Source organism: Kogia breviceps, chromosome 3, assembly GCF_026419965.1.
Source record: "Kogia breviceps isolate mKogBre1 chromosome 3, mKogBre1 haplotype 1, whole genome shotgun sequence".
NCBI lineage: Eukaryota > Metazoa > Chordata > Mammalia > Artiodactyla > Physeteridae > Kogia > Kogia breviceps.
In genome coordinates, this window is record NC_081312.1 from 113,029,818 (window position 1) to 113,046,700 (window position 16,883).

Sequence of the window (16,883 nt, forward strand, 5' to 3'; positions counted from 1 at the left end):
CACAGCCAAGTTTGAGGGCCTGTCCTCACTCACGTGAACAGTTGTCGTCCTCCTGGTCATCGTTACAGCTGCAGGAGCAGAGCCCTCCATCTCGCTGTGCGCTGTTTGAAGCACTTTGCATCCATCACCTCACTTCACTGTCGATACTGACCGCTATTCTTTATTTACTGCCATCATTATGTCTCCTTCCCTGTTGTGGACCAGCTACTTTCTGATGACTCTGGAAGCATAGAAAATGCAGAGCTTCCTCATCCTTAGGCAGCACACTCACCTCATTTTGAAAAGGAGCCTGAGCGGGTTCTGGTTTGGTGCCATCCCCATGACTCTTCCCCTGTAATGAAAGAGAAAAGGCACTTGGAGATTGGAGGGAAACGGTGGTGTTATTTGGGTGTGTTTCATGCTTCTCAAGAGCTCCCTCCTGTTTTAGAAGCGGGTTCGGATGAGTGGGCCTTGGGAAGCCTTCACCCGCTGTAGTCTTTGAGTTTTCACATTTGTCTTCCTCCCACCTGGAGAGGGTCCTTTTTGGTTTGGAGACATCTGTGCTGATGGGTTATGGTGCCATATGGAACCATGGCCAATGGAGCAGGGGAGATGGGGAGCGAGAGAGTGTGGGCACGCAGCCCCAGGGACCTGACCAGCCATTGATATGGCTTGTTGAAAACGCTAGTGCATGTGACATTCACGGACACTTAGGGTGACACAGAAAGAAATCACAATGTGGAAGCAGAGAAAGTCCATACCTGTGTGGGTCTGTTTGCCTTTTTTTGACCTCATGGCCCAGGCAGCAGGGCCTGGAAGGTGAACAGCCTTGTTCCAGGGAACACTTACCATAGCAGGTCAGTCTGTCACTGTTTCCACTGCCTTCAGCGCTTGTTCTCTCACCCCTGCCCTTGCTGTCTTCCTTCTAGTGCTCTAAAAAGAAAATCCTTGGCTGAGAAAAATATTTATATGCCTGTGACTTTGACAAGAATGAATCTGTTGGGGCTGGAGGGCGAGGAGGAAAAGGCAAGTATGTGAAATCTTGCCCTGGAGCATCGCCCTCCTCTGGGGGCGCCAATCTCGTATACAGTGATTGTTGCCCCTGGAGCTGGAATCAGTGCTGATGTGAGTGCTGAGAGGGAGCTGGTGGTCTAACGAGGCTGAGAATCAAGGGGCAAAAGTGACCCAAGTGTGAGGTGACCCCCGAGGTCTCGAGTCTCCATCCCACTTGGTGCACGTTCCGACCCCATCCCCTGCAGGTCCGCTGGCGCCCAGGCCTCAGTCTCCTTTTATGCATTAAGGATTGAAGTGTTAGTTCCTTTTCCTAAAGAATTAGTGTTCTCTTGAAGATCTCCAAATGGAGGAGGGATAGACCTGTGGTATTTGTCATACATGAGCCTTCTGCCACCTTCAGTGAAATCATCCTGACGTCTCACCTGGAGGAAAAGCCTTTGGTCGTGGGAATGGCCAAGACGAGGACAGGCAGCTGCACTTTTGACAGCTCACAGCTCAGACCAGCTAGACTCTGTTCTGTCAGGGTTGCCAAATTTGACACTAATCTCTTCTGTAAACACAAGTGGAAAGCAGACATTTAAATAAAGGCCAATATCAAGATTATTTTTTAAAAGGAACAGGATGACAGGGCACTTGGTACCCTTGCTATTTTGGCTCCTTTTTCACTCCAAAAGTGCAGTAGAGTTCCACCAGGGCTTGGTGGTCTGTGGCTGGAGGGGGAAGCGGGGGAGAGGCCATTAGCTCTCCTGGTTGTGGCAGAGGAGACTCTGCAACAAGAGGGCTTCTCCTCTGCTGCTTTCTGCCTGGGGCCACACATTCTGGTAGATAATGGGGCTCTGGAACCACCCTTTATTGACACTGAGAGGCTTTTTGTCTGGGACACCTTTTCCTTTTACATCTCAGATGGGATTCTGTGGGGAGGGCCTCTTTTCCTGTTTTAGTAACCCATTATCAACTACAAAGTTGCCGCTAGTAAAAATATCAATTATCGCTTATGCAATACTTCTGGCATTGCTTGAAACCACATTCCATCCTCTTAACATGAAGGTTGCTCTGAGCCAAAATTCAGAGTGGGTTTGAGGACAAGTTGTGTACATAGTCATTTGGACAGCCAAAAGAATATATTTTTATCCTGTAAATTGAATGCCAGTTAAGCAGTAGTGATTACTGCAAGAAGCCATAATTTACACTAGGGGAAGCGAAGTTTTTTTTTTTAAGATAGAAAGTATTGCTTAAGAAGAGCCTCAAAAAATTAAAGGGAAAAACAAATAGCAGTTACAAAACCCCCAAAGTCTCAATTTTGTGGAAATTTGAAAAACAAACCCTTGAGTAGAGAAACCGTGAGTCCATATATTCAATAACCAGGGTAATTCACAGAGAGTCACACAAACTAGCATTTAATAATTTAACAACAAGGTGGTTACTGTTCCCAAAATTTGTTCCTTAGAATATTCGCCATCAGGGTAGAATTTGTAGATGAAACACTTGGGCCATGTACTTTGTGTGTGTCCAGACCTACTGACAGTAATGCCCTTACTGGCTTCGCCCTCAAAGTCAGAATCTGGGCAGAAATAAAGAACAGCGTCAGGATTTTGACTTTGGCTAACCAGGAAGTGATTGTCCTTTTGCTTGGCTAAAAGCGTGAATAGAAGTCCTACCATTTGTTATGAACTTGGACTTCTCCCTGAAATTTGTGGGTAGAAGGAGAGAAGAGCAAAGGGAGACAAGAATGTGAGCTCAAATACTTGAACTCTCTCACATTATGAAGGGAGGGGGCTTGATCAGTGCTCAGAAGGCGGGCCTGGGTCGTGCATGCATGAAGGCCCATCTCAGCTCGCAATAAGAAAGAGCTGGGTGCTGGCCCTTCCTGAGGATGGCCTGTTTCTAGAGGCAATGTTCTTAGCCTAGGGGGGACATTAGATAGCCCTGGAAACCCCTGTAAAATACAGGTGCCCGTCCCCTCCCCCAGAAATCCTGATTTACTTGGTGTGTGGTGAGCCCCGGGTATTGGTGTTTCAAAGTTTGCCAGGTGACTCTCACCTGCAGCCAAGGTGGGGCAGTTACTAGTAAAACAATGGCTCAGCAATGGCTCTCAGGTGTGCTCCTTGGACAGGCAGCTTCAGCATCTCTAGGGAACTTAATAGTAATACGAATTCTCATCCTGCCCTTGACTCCCCTCCTTAGACCTACTGAATTAGAAACTCTGGGGTGGAACCCAGCTCTCTTGAGTTTTCACAGGCCAACTGGGGGTTTCTAGCAGGCTCTGAAGTCTGAGAACCACTGATCAACACTGTAGCAGCAGTTCTCAGAGTTTAATGGACTTTAGAATTACCTGAGAGCTTTCAAAAATCCAGATACTCAGGATCATGCCTCGTACCAATGAAATCAGAACCTCCGGTGGTGAAAGCAGGCATCGGGGTTTCCTCTCCAGGAGATCTCACTGTGTGGCCATGTTTGAGAACCAGTGCTTTATAGGAATTGAGCGACATCCCTCTTAGTCTTAAGATTCTAGAATTTGCCTTTGAAATTCTGTCCTGTCTCTCTAGTGTTAAGTTTCATTAGGCAGGACATAACCTGCCTTAGATCCGGGAAGGGATAACAGAGCCCCTTGTGTTCCGATGGAAGGGGTGGTTGCTTGCTTGTGATATTATTGCTCAGAGAAGGGCTCACGGGGCTCTGCCATGAGGTGAAGCTACCAGCTCTCCCTGCCACTTGCATGATAGGCACAGAGACCATAGAGCCATGGGGTGAAACCTTTTAAGAGGAATTCCCAGATACCACCCAACTGATTTGGTTTTGTTCAGTCTGTTCTATCAATTTACGAACACTCATCAGCACCTTCTTTGTGGCTGGTGCTAGACCAGGCTGTGGGGAGGTTCTGGGTTGTTGAGGTGCAAAAAATGGCAAGTCCTGCCCTTGCAAGTCCCGGCCATGTTCTTGGGAGGGATCCGTCTTAGCTGGGAAGGGCCGAGGCTGCTCAGAAAGAAAGTGACCTGCAATCTGGGCCTTACAGGAAGGAGAGGATTTTGGCCGGCAGGGAGAGTGGGAAGGGGTGTCCACACGGAGGCAGAGGGCAGGCAAAGGCACTGGGGTAGTGGGGTCCTGTTGGCATCATGCAAGCACCTGCTGTGGGTCTGGAGCCAGGGTCACTTGGGGCAACACCCCGTCAGCCTGCTGACCCATGGCGCGTGTTTCATGGCTGGGAGGTGGGGTGGAGTACACACCCTACCCCGTCACCCCACCACACCCTGCCCCACTTCCTGGTCAAAGAGGAAAAGGCAGAGTCCAAGTAATGAGGCCATAAAGCACCTCCTGATATGTGTGGTTTCAGGGAAGGAAGGGAGTGATGGTCATTAGGAGCAGGAAACAGCCTGTCCTTAGGGTTTCTGCTGTCTGGGGCATCCTGTGCCCTTTGGTGTCCCTGAGGGGTCTTTGAAGTTTAAGAAGCTGCAGGTTCTCTCTGAGCAGCAGGTTTCCCCTGCAGTCAACTAATCCTCTCCTCTGCAATGCCTTTGAAGGGGTAGGAAGTGCTGGGGGCTGGTTTCCAACACCCATTAAAACACCAGCCCCTGGAAGAATTGGGGACAGAGATTGCCTCCAGATGGGGGTGGTAGGAGGATGTAGGGGGGCCTAGGAAACTACTATGGGGGAGGGGGGACTCAGCTTTCAACTTATACCCCTTAGTCTCTGAATTTCTACCATACAGTTATTTTAGCTACTCCACACTAGGTCTTCTCCTATTGGCTGAGAAAAACCCTCCCTGAGAAATCAGGCAGTTGTTATTGTTTATGAGTGGAAAGCTTATTAAATCTACGCTTCTAAGCAATCAAAGTTGCTAAGTCTAGGTGGAATTGAAAATAATCTTGTCTAGTTAAGAGATGTCAGTGGTTAAAAAGGAAACGAATACTCACTGTCCTTTTGTTTCTTTGGGGGGGAAAAGGTCAATATAAAACTAATGAATTTAGAGCATTTCTTTTAAGTAAATGCTTGTAAAAGATGGTCATTTTGAGGGCTGACTGTGAGGTTTTCCAAAACCAAACCAGATTTCATCCTGCAGTCTGTAGATGACCTTTGAATGATTCCAGATTTGCTATCTTCTCAAGCCTCTAGACCCAGGTCCAGTCCCCATTCACAGGGTGGCTGGGTTGGACGAATGCAGAACCTGTGAGGTGGACCAGAAATCTGATTTCAGACTGGAACGCGGGAGACCCTTGGTTTCAGGAAGAACTTGCTGCAACTGTCTGTGTGGTGTTGGGTGGTCACCTCTCTCTGGGCTCCAGATTCCACTTAGATGCAGACAGAAGGGTTTCAAGAACCCTTAAAGTCTCAACTCCTGTGGTTCTTTAGAGCCTGAGTCTCAACTAGAAAAGGAATTAATATCCTGAGCATCAATTTCCTGGCAATGTGTTTTTAATGTGCAAAATTTTCAAGTACCAAAAAGGAGAGTCAGGGTGAATATTGCAGAGCACTTCGAGGTTCCCAACCCTGACCCCACACTCTGGGCATTATTACCAGAACACACTGCACCCACCCAGCATCTCATGGACCCAGGTACGTCTGTCTTCCTCTCCCACCCTCACCCTCCGAGCCTCAGGTGTAAATGGGAGGTGGGAGGTAGGACTGTTGCTAGTAATGTCTCAGAGTTGTGCTTTAGGTAAAGGAACTGGGGGACATCTAAGAAGATGGGGACCAACTCTGAATCCCCTTCTTGAATGTCACAGGGGCTCCAGGTTGGTGCCTGGAGAACAGAGGTGTGATTCCTCCAAGCTGGGTCCAGGAAAAAGCTCTTGGCTGCTCCCCAGCACCTCTGCTCCCCGAAGCCATGTCCATACTCGGCAGGCCCCTCTCCTCTCCACACTGTCTTGCTGGAAGTTTCAGTGCCCTGAGAGCAGACCTTGAGCCCCTCCAGGTCTGAAGACTCTCAAGCAGGCTCTCTGTTGCTAACCCTAAGAGGATATTCCGTGCCGTCCACAGTCTCCTGAGGGCTCCTGCTGGCCCCCGACCTCTAAGACGGCCACTCCTACAGGGGTTAGCAGGTTCCCATCCTTTGCCCTCCTTTGGGTCTGGGGGCAGATTTCATCCTCAAAGAGCCAGGCCATGCATGGAGATTTGCAGTATAGACTGCCCAGGCTCAAGTTATGCTTGATTATTTACCAGCTGTTTGACCTTGGGAGAGCTTCTCAACCTCTCTGCCTCAGTTCCCTCATCTGTGAAGTGGGGATGATAATAGTGAGTTGATGTAAGCAACATGCACTGCCTGGCATGCTGAAAACGCTATTTCTTTGCTCTCCGGACATGCCTCACGCCACCCCCGCAACTCTTGGGTATGAGGTCTCCGTTGTGTATCACATTTCCTTCCCCTGCTCTCTCAATATTTTTCCTGCTCTTAGTGTGCCTTTTCAGCATCTGTGTTGAGAGGGACCCACCTTGGTCTGCACCTTAGATATGTGTCCTGTGGGCACACGAGTGCTCAGCGCTGTGCCTGGCATGTGACAGATAGCAGAGTCTGGATGAAGCAGAGTCTGAATGAACGAGGGCATGATTAGAAGGGATTAGGGTATCTGCTGCAGCCCTCCAAATCCTCTGAGGCTTCCGCAGCTCAGACCTCAGTGAGCAGCAGCCTTCAGCAGATGGATGAGTGTATGAATCCCCACCCCTAAGATGCACATAGCCCGTGGTGGTGATGCCAGCGTCATTTCTGCCCCTCTTTGCTCCATCTGCCACCACAATGCCCGACACACCTGCCATGATAGTCACTCCTCTGGATGGATATGCTGAGGCTGATGGTGTTAAAATGCAAAGTACTGGGCTCCCCTGGTGGCGCAGTGGTTGAGAGTCTGCCTGCCGATGCAGGGGACACGGGTTCGTGCCCCGGTCCAGGAGGATCCCGAAGCGGCTGGGCCCGTGGGCCGTGGCCGCTGGACCTGCATGGTCGGAGCCTGTGCTCCGCAACTGGAGAGGCCACAGCAGTGAGAGGCCCGCATACCACAAAAAAAAAAAAAAAAAAAAAAAAAAAAAAAAGCAAAGTACTTTGGGGACTAGGAAAGGAATGTTCCTCTGAACCAGGGACTTCATGAGGAGGGCAGGAGCAGATAGGTAACCCCACACCTGGGACACAGTGGGGGAAGGGAAAGAGTCACCACCTTCTGCCCTTCTCCACCTCACTGCAGAGCTCTGCTGTGTGGGCCCCAGAGGGACCAGGAGCTTTGACCTTGGCTTTCTGAAGCACTCCACAGGGGACAGCTACGGAGGATTCGTGGCAGCTATAGATTTCCCTGAAACTAAGAGATCACTTCCCATTTACACATCAGTTTTCTTTCCGTTGTGCACAGAGCATTCCTTCTTGACATCTGGAGGGTAGTCTGTTAGCCCAAGAGTCACTTCTTTGGAAGGTTTTAGACATCTTTCCATTTCCTGCCCTATTCAGTCTGGTTCCTGCAGCACCCTTAGACGAATTATACTTTAGGCTAAGAAGCAGAAAGCATTTTCTTCTGACTCTCACCCAATTTCACAGTTTCCTTCAACAAACTAAGTGCCGTGATTCTGCGAGCCCTCTCTTTGGGCAGACTTTCCTCGGCAGAACCTTGGAAGCACACTGCACGAAGGGAAACACTTGGTACTCTTCAGCTCCCTTGCTGTGTTCTTGCTTGATAAGGCAGGCATGTGGTCTTCTCAGAGAGCCAACCTGGAACCAAAATTCAGGGTTGGTCTCCCCAGCACTGCAGGTCACTGTTGGCAGACTGGCGAGGGGTGAGTGGAGCCACAAGCTCAGACCCACTTATGCCGCATCAGCCTGTGTCTTCAGAACCCTCCCCTTGCCTCACATGGGCCTCCATCTAGTGCAGCTGGGCCTAAAGGGAGGCCCACTGCAGACTTGAAGGAGACCAGGGGTCCCAGTGAATCATCGTGCAATCTGGGAGGGGGGCTGAGCCTTGTTGGTGCTGCTATAGCGTCTACATAGCTTCATGGCATTCTGGACTTCAGCAGGTCATGTCAGGCCCTTTCCTGGGAGCCCTTCTGCACTCCAGGCTCAGAGCAGGACACAGAAGGGATGACGGCTGTGGGGCCAGGATGACATTCACCGTGTCAGTGGTTAATTTTAGAAGAGCTTAGTGCTTTCGTGAAGTCTTCTTTTGAAATAAAAATGTTTCCTCAATAGATTATCTTCCTTTAAAGAGCTAAGGAGAGCCTCACAGAACTTTTTAGCAATAGGAATATCTCCTTTGTTTTGCCTTACTACAACCCACCGTTCACTTTTTCAGTTAGTGAAGGCACATGATCTTATGCCATTCTTTGATGAAATTCATTTGAAGTTGAGAATGTCCCAGATTTAAAGGCACATAAGAGGCCTCCCTGGAAAGGCATTTAGAGAATCTCTCTCTTCAGATATCATGGTCTGAAGCAATGTAGTCTGACGTTCTTTCATTTTCTTGGATGTTCTGTAAAGCCTTTGTAGATCTCTAGTTTCTTCCCTTCTAATCCATCACACCACAGCCCTGTGCTTTGGAGGGCTGAGCACAGATGGCACCATTAGTACAACTATTTTGGAGGAAAAATAGGCATGAGGTCATACAAAGAGTCAGTATGAGACAACATGTCTCCCTCCTCTAAATGCCCATGGCTTTCAGCTTCTGATGTCTACACCTGGCACTGAGTCTTCTCCAGTTGTATCATCAGGTTGTCTTATTTCTCTTAAATATCTGTAAGCCTGTAAGTAATTTGTGGGCCTGGATATACTCCTGTACCAATGTGATGACATCCACAGCTCCTAGCACAATGGTGGTACTCAGGTTAGTTGAATCAGATTCTTGTCTCTCCCTGTATACTTCAGTGTGGTAGCAATTAGCCACATGTGGGCCTTTAAATTTATCTCAATTAAAATTTAATAAAATCAGAGTTTCAGTTCTTCAGTCATCTGGCACATTCCAAATGCTCCATGGCCACATGTGGCCAGTGGCTGCCATATTGGATAGTCACACAGGGACTGTTGCATCATCACAGAAGGTTACACTGGACAATGCTGGTCAGCACTTGCTGACTTGTCTGTGATCACTGCCAGACTGTGGGCTTCCTACAGGCAGGGCAGCTTGTGCCCCTCACTGTTGTGTACTTGGTGCCCTGAAAGTGCTGGTACAAGATAGGGCCCACCCAGCTCTTATTGGAAGAATGAATAGCAACTCTGCCTTACCATTGTGCTCAGTCTTCTAGATCAGAATCACAAAATGAATCCATTTTGAACTGGAAAACCCCTTGAACCCCTGGTTCAAGCCCCTTACTTCCCAGCTAGGAGGACAGGCCTGGGGACTTAGGAGCTTTGCCTCAGCTCCCCCAGAATAATCGGGGCAGGTCTTTAACATCAACCATGGCCTCTGTCTTTTTGGACCATCTCTTTGTCCACTTTGTCAGACTTTCTTTAGTGTTTCCTTTGAAATGCTAACAAGGAAACCCACTTAAAATGATTATTTAGAGGAAAGTGTCCTTAAGCTGACCAAGTTAACCTAGCTGTAAGCAATTTAGAACAGATGTATCCAGCGTGCAAATATTGGTAGCAATTCCATTAGTTTTGGGAACAGGATAAAGGTTCCCATGTTCTAACTAATGTTTTGCATTGTTTTTGAAGTCCATCAAACTTCATAAGGCAAGGAATGAGATATAAATCTTGAAAGGGAAGAGGCAAAGGAGTCGTTATCTGCATTTTGTAAGAGAATCATCTGGCAAACTGTTGGAGCCAGTGAGTGTTCATCAGGGTGCAAATCACAAGACATACAGTGATCCATGGTTTTCTTATACACAATCAGTAATCAGTTACAGCAGAATAAAAAGCAGACCTTGTTCACAACTTCAGCCAAAGATGTGAAATACCCAGGAATAATGCTGATTTAAAAAAAAAAAAGAAGGAAGACATTGATGTTGCAAACTACAAAACTTTGCCAAAGGGCATTCAAGAAAGCCTGAAAAAATGAAAAGGTGCCCTAATGTCCCAGGATGGCAAGACTCAAACCTTCAGTGATGCCAGTTCTCCCCAAATTAATCAATTTAATCAGTACAATCCTAAACTAAAAGGACTTGACAAACCAAAATCATATGGAAGAGTAAAGATCTCAAAAAAGACTAAGGAAAGGAGGGAAGGAGAATTGGCTTATTCCTTCCACTCGGTCTCCTTGCCTTGACAGAGGCAGAGTTTTTTCTTAACACCCTACAGCCTTTTCACCTGAATCAGTATTGTCCCCTCTGAAATAGTCACTCACCTTGAGAGGGTATATCCTTATTTCATCAATGTAGCCATCATTCTAAACTGCTTTGGAATTTCTACCTGGAAACAGCTTCAGACACCCCCTCGCCCCCTTCTATAGACTACTTTCCCAAGCAAAAATCAACATGGCTTTATGGATTTCTTTTTTTTAGTAAAATTTGCAAACGTCATTTGACTTCAAGTCTATGGAAATAACAACACACATGTTTGCATGCATTGGCTCTGGATGGGCTCATGGAATGCTCTGAGCAGTGGGGGCATCATAGGAAGAGGCTGGGAGCCTCCCGAGGAGGTGCTGCTTGTTTGTTTGCGTGCTCATGTTGAGGGCCATCCCCTCATGCCAATGATGAATGCCAGTGAGGCAGTGGGGGGAAGGGCGCCAAAGTTAGCTTCTGTTCTGTGTGCCAGTGGGCTGTTATGTAGACCTAGATGCTCGTGTGCTGCTTTCACTTCACAGCCATTAACTGAGCCCTACCGTGTGCCCAGCCTGCTCTGAGAGCCGGTGGAGCAGAGGAGGGCGAGACCGTCTCACTGTGTCGGGACCACCTTTGTCACGTTGGAGCAGGACCACAGCTGCTGGGGCTGGTGAGCCTGTAGGAGCTATTTGGGCCAGGAGACAGCTTTTCACTGAGATGACCCAGCTGTAGCCCCAGGGCCTGCATCCCTCAGGCCTTCACCCACCCTAGGCTGTGGGATGCACAGGGAGCTGAGCAGGAGTGTGCCCTGCTTCTGGGAGACAAAGAGAAACAGGGAGCTATGCCACAGGCCACCACCATCACCCTCTTCCTGTGAAGCCAACACATGGTGTAGACTGGTGGTTGTCTGTGATTGTCCTCACAGCTGTCCTGGATGGGGTGACCTCCTGCCAAGAGCTGTTGGGCTGCTAAGGCTTCCATGAAGCCTCTGTTCAGGGGTCCCATCCTCTCAGTCCCTGGGCCACATCTGCCAGAACAGGCCTGTTCAGTTATCTCATTGCGGAAGAGAAATGGAATTTAAAGACATATGATAGGGTAAAAACTGTTCAATTTGCCATGAGCCTCCCTTCGCTTTTGTGTGACCTCTCCCCGCTTCCCTCATTAACTCCCAGCTCTCTGAGGGCACCTGAGTTTGCAGCTTGGGCACAGCCAGCATTCCTTCACTTGGACATGTGCTTTGAAGCAGCAAGACTCTCATCTCTTCCAGATCCCACTACTTGCCAGGCGCTTTGGTGTCTGTTTGACCATGAGGAATGCTCATCCCCCTTCCTTCAGAATGTAAACTTTATGAAAGCAGGGGCCTTGCCTGTGCCAGCATCTGGGACGGCATTTGTCATAGAGAGCATTTGACACATATTTGTTGAATGAATGAATGACATTAGATACCATAAGCCCTATTTAGTCATAGATAAGGAAGCAGCGGCTCAGAGGTGTAACGCTGTTCCCTCAAGAGGCAGAGCTGGAATTTTCATTCGGGTCAGTCTGACTCCAAGCCATGCCTTTTCAAATACAGTGCTCTACTTCTACATGAAAAGGGGGATTTCATACCATCCTCCCAAGGGTGCACGGCCATGCATGCACCCATGCTCATTGACCAGAGTAGGGGATAGAATTGTCCATGCTTTGTTTTCTTTTTTCTCTCTTTTTCTATCTCTCATCCCAGTTAATTGAATTTTTGTTAAATTAAAAGTTTAAGGCCCATTTGAAGTGGATCTCTTGTGTGTGTGTGTATGCATATATTTATACAGAAACACATGCAATCCCAAGCAAGACTACTTTGAGGGAAGGCCAGACCTGACATCAAAATCCCATCTATATAAACCTGAAAACATGAGTGTTTTTGTGATTTCAGTACTTTGGTTAGCTAAGAGAGATATATACTATATACTGTAATGTGCCTTATCCATTTTCACCTACTCTGATGTTATCCATTATAGCAAAATGCACTGAACACCAACACTATATTGGTTGTTATTTACCCAGTAGTGATTCAGAATTCCATGGTGTTTTAAGATTATTTGTATTACGATGGTCATGTATGTGGTGGAGGTGGAGGCCCTAGATCTACTCTGGTAGTTGCAGTGTTCCTGAGTCCCTACAAGCTGGTAAGCTCAGTTTCCTGTATAAAAATAAAAGCAAAAACTTCTCCGAGGTGAGAGAATGTTGATGCTATGTTCCCTGTAAACAGGGTTATTGATGATCATGACAATTAACCCTATTATTCAACCTGTATAAATGAGTGTAGCCTGGTACCCCTGGTGACTTTGACCCTTGTAGATAAAGTTTCTGTATAGCTACAGTTTGAGGGCACTGTCTGGTTCTTGGCAAAGAGGTAGTGGCAGTAGAGAATTTCGCTTCTAGTGTAATGCTGGGGTGTTAATTATTATTTAATTAATTAACAGTAATGAATACAAACCTACCTGCCATCTCCTAGAAACTGTCATGGGCCATTCCTGTTATTACAGAGTCAGTAAACATTTGTTGAAAAGGGACTAGCAGGCAGTATGCCCCCAGGGTGACTGAAGCAGGACTCAGGCCAGCCCTGACCCCTCCACTGGAGAGGGTCCCCTCATGGGAGCCGTTTCCTGGGTCTTTCATTCCACCCCAAGCACTCGTTTTACAAACACAGCCAAGAGTACTTTGAGGTGAGGCAGACCTGGCTTGCAAATCTGACGTCAAAACACCAAAGTGTCCAAGAGACACACAGACAGGCTCTGAGCCAGGTAAAACTGAAGCGTCCAAAATGGCACAAGTACCAGGCCCAGAACACCTAGTATCCCCCAGGCCTTCCAGGGTTTAGAGTGAAGCTAGTACAGGGGGAGCATTGCCTTTCAGAATTCCCACATGGTATATTTTGGATTTCCTGAAGCAATTTCAGAGCAATGTGTTCTTTTGTTTTAAGATAAAATCTACTCAAGGCCATTAAGTTATTATTGTGTCTGATAAATCTGGACCACATGTGACATGAGGCCTGTCTGTGTCCTTAATCTCAGTCACTTACTGTGTGTGCTTAATGCTACATGTTTTTGTTAAATATAATGTTACCACAGACATAAACCTAAAATAACATGAATTTTTTCAGTCAAGTGATCTTTAATTTAAACTAAAAATAGCCTAAACCGTAGTTTATGTAGACCTCAAATATCAAGACTCCCACCCCAATGCGAGTTCAGCAAACTGTAAATTTATGAGGCACTTGGTTAGCATTTGAATATTTTAAACCAGATCAAGCACAATCTGTATTAGAGACAAGCTCCAGAAAACCCAAGAGTTGCACTCCTGGCTGATCCTGCTGACTGGAACATTCCTTAGGGAAGTCCTTCTCTAGGGCCTGGCAGAATGAACCGTTAACACAACACCCTGCAGGCATAGGGGTGTTGAGGGCGCAGTCAGCGTTTTTCAGCACTTTTGTAAACATAGTTTTGTCTCCGGAGAGACCAGGTTCTCTGGCCAGCAGAGTCTGGAATGTGGGCGAAAGAACCTCTTTGATTTTACAAGCAGCTTGATCACCGGAGAAAAGTTGGAAGCATGTCACAAGTGAAACATTCCTCCATGTGTGGTGAGGCCATTCTGCCAGGGCTTGGATCTCCTCTGATGTGGTTTCCCAAACAACGGGGAGCATCTGGTGGCTGCTCAGGACGTCCCAGCTCAGGACGGTGGGAGAGGGTTTATGACCGTGTGTTGATTCTCCCTGGGATTGGATTCTCCAGGGTCAGCAATGATGCAGTTTGACCTGCTCCACATGCTGTGCTTATACTATGTCCTTAGAGATGGAGGTTGGAGCTACTTTTCTCACGAGACATTGTATTTCTGTAACCTCTACACGTACAGCAGAGTTCCCTGAAAGCCATCAACATTTTCAGATCCACCCATTTGAAAACCCTAACACCACTCTTATTTATACATATCAAGTCAAACCCTAAATCAAATTTAAGCTGACTTTTAATATCCTTTGCTACATGTAGTTGAAAAACCAGTAAGTTCCTATGTTTCCTGAAACAAAGAGATAGATAGAGGTATAGGTATAGATATAGATATAGGTATAGATGTAGCTATAGATACAGATACAGGTACAGGTACAGATAAAGATATAGATATCAAGCAGGAAAAAAAATAAAAACCCGAGTAATGACATTGAAAAATTATTCTTATTGGTCAGATGTATCTGATAATTTCTTGGTTCTCTACTTAACCCTAATTGGATGGATTCTTGACATCTAGGCAGGAGAGCAAGACTGCATCTACCCAGAGATGGTTTTCATTGTTCTGTTGAGCAAGCTGCTGCCACCCTAGATACCATGCATGAGGATCCTCTGATTTTTTGATGTTTGCTGCTGCATTTAATAGTCAGTCCATTTGATAAATATTTACAGAGTGCTTGCTCTGCGCCAGTCACTGGACAGGCTGGGATGGAAAACTGCCCTGAGGGCACCTGGTGGGGTGGAAGAGCCTGTGGGAAATCCCAGGAGTGGGCATTTTTCAGGGAGAGGTTTGGCAGGAGAGGCCTGGACTGAGGGAAAGGTGGCGCCAACATGTAGGCGGCACTGCAGAAGCTTTCCTTTCTGACAAGATAACAGGATAGTTGTTGGTCAGCTGACCCATTAACCAAAAAATTGGTTCAAATGGGGAAATGTAAAGAAATTATACTTATGTTCTTAAACATTTTGTCATTTTGTTTTAACTTAAGCCATGAAAACGTTCATTTTTTTCACCGGTTTTGTGGTGGGAGTGAAAGCCTTTTCTTTGAGGGAAGCCGATTGGGCTTCCATAACCTTCACAGAAACCACAACTCTAATGTGATGACTTTAAATTCAGTTTCCTTCTTTTTCTTTTTTCTTTTTTCTTTTTCCTTTTTTTCTTTTTTAGATTCAGCAGAATTTGAAAGACCCATGGAAGCAGTCCGGGGGCAGATTTTTGTGATTTTTTCCTCATCTTTTACAGTTGTCTGCCCACACCCAACTTGGCAGCCTCTTGTAGCTAGTAGCTAAATTAGTTTTCATGAAAACAACTTAACTTTTATTCTCATATTTCGTTGGTTAACACAACATGTAGCCACATGTATTGATTGAAGTAACAGAACTACTGACATAAATAGGTTTGAGTATAAATACTGTTGACCCTTGGTAAGCATACCCTCAACTATGGGAACAGACACATGTGGGTGACCAGAGGGGGCCCTGCCTGCCTGGAGCAGGAACTCGGGTGCCATGCCGTGTTGTTCCAGGGATGGGGGTGGCATCAGCTAATCCAGCTCCACGTGGGGGTGGCCAAGGGAGCCTCTCTGTATAGGAGCATGGAGTGGCCTGGGAGTGTGCAGAGCAAGAACACAGAGGAATTGATGAAAGATGGTCAGAGACGTGTGAGGAAAACTGGGAAAATATGGCTGCAGAGAAGCATTTAGAACCTCTTTTCATAATTACCTCTGTTTGTGTCTGTCTCCTCTCCCATGCTGACTTGAGGTCAGGGATGGCTTATTGTACACCATTGTATTTTCTCCTTCTAGTCCATTCCCAGCACTCAAGAAACCTCTCATAAATATGTTTGAATGAATGAAAGTGTGTGTGTTTTCCACGGGGCTGCTGGCAAAGAGTGAACAATCCTTATGCACAGTGAGTCTCTCCCCTGGAAGTCACGGGTCAGCAGACTGTGGGCCACCTGATCATGTGTGTTCTGTGTCTCGGCTTTACCCCACTGACAGCATGTGTGTGAACTGAGATCATTGTTCAGCTCACATTGCATGTCAGCCTCCCTCGTCGAAGCCAGTATCCTGGTGTCTTCCAGGTACAACTGGGTGGGAAGGTGACAGGTATGATCTTGGTGGACCCAGCTATAGTGATATGAAAGAAAAACCATAATTGTTCATGAGTTTTCATAAGTCAAAGTCTTGGTTGGTTCCCACTACACGTTAGCATAGTGACTTCTCTGCAGGCAGTGAAACACTAGATCATTAATGCTAGGATATGTTAATGTGGAAAAGTAAGTCCAATCATCAGAACTATAATATTGCAGTTAATGTAATTGGTTCATTCATTTGTTTTGTGAATGCTGTCTGTTACCTGGTCAATCAGTCTCCATTCACTGGGTAAACAAGTCATCACCCTCTCTATTTCTCTATAAGCTTGTGACTCCTGGTCTGCTCTGTGAGAGTAGCAGAGAACCAGGTATCACCTGTGCCACCTTTTGTGTTTAAGATGTGATTTAGGTTAGCATAGTGTGCTAGAACCTGGATGAGGAGATGAGAAGGCTGTAATGAGTGTCCTCTCCCCTCCTTTCCCTTGGGCAGCTTGGGAATGAACCACGATGACGACCACTCCTCCTGCGCTGGCAGGTCCCACATCATGTCAGGAGAGTGGGTGAAAGGCCGGAACCCCAGCGACCTCTCCTGGTCCTCCTGCAGCCGAGATGACCTTGAAAACTTCCTCAAGTAAGTCCTTGAATTGTTCTGTACAATCAATAGAAAGTACTACAATACTTCCTAAAGACACGATAGTTGGAGTCTCAGCCAGTGTGAGCAGAAGTGAATCTCTTAAGAATTCTCAGCTGGTCAAGCTTCCTCCCAGGTGTGCATCTGGTGTGACACTGGGCACCCAGCTGGTGATCGTAAATTTTATCGATGGAAATGTCAATGCAGTGACTGTATCTTGACAAGATTTCATTTCACT

The 16,883-nt window shown here is 46.8% G+C and overlaps 1 protein-coding gene across 6 annotated transcripts in view; it reads left to right on the plus strand.

The window, feature by feature from the left end:
• Nucleotides 1-16,883, plus strand: part of ADAMTS17 (ADAM metallopeptidase with thrombospondin type 1 motif 17) — a 364,535-nt gene that overhangs the window by 184,314 nt on the left and 163,338 nt on the right. For all 6 annotated transcript variants that reach the window (XM_059058512.2, XM_059058515.2, XM_059058514.2 and 3 more), the window contains one exon: nucleotides 16,505-16,645. In XM_059058512.2, coding sequence (XP_058914495.1) covers nucleotides 16,505-16,645 — 141 coding nt within the window. The remainder of the gene's footprint in view (nucleotides 1-16,504; nucleotides 16,646-16,883) is intronic.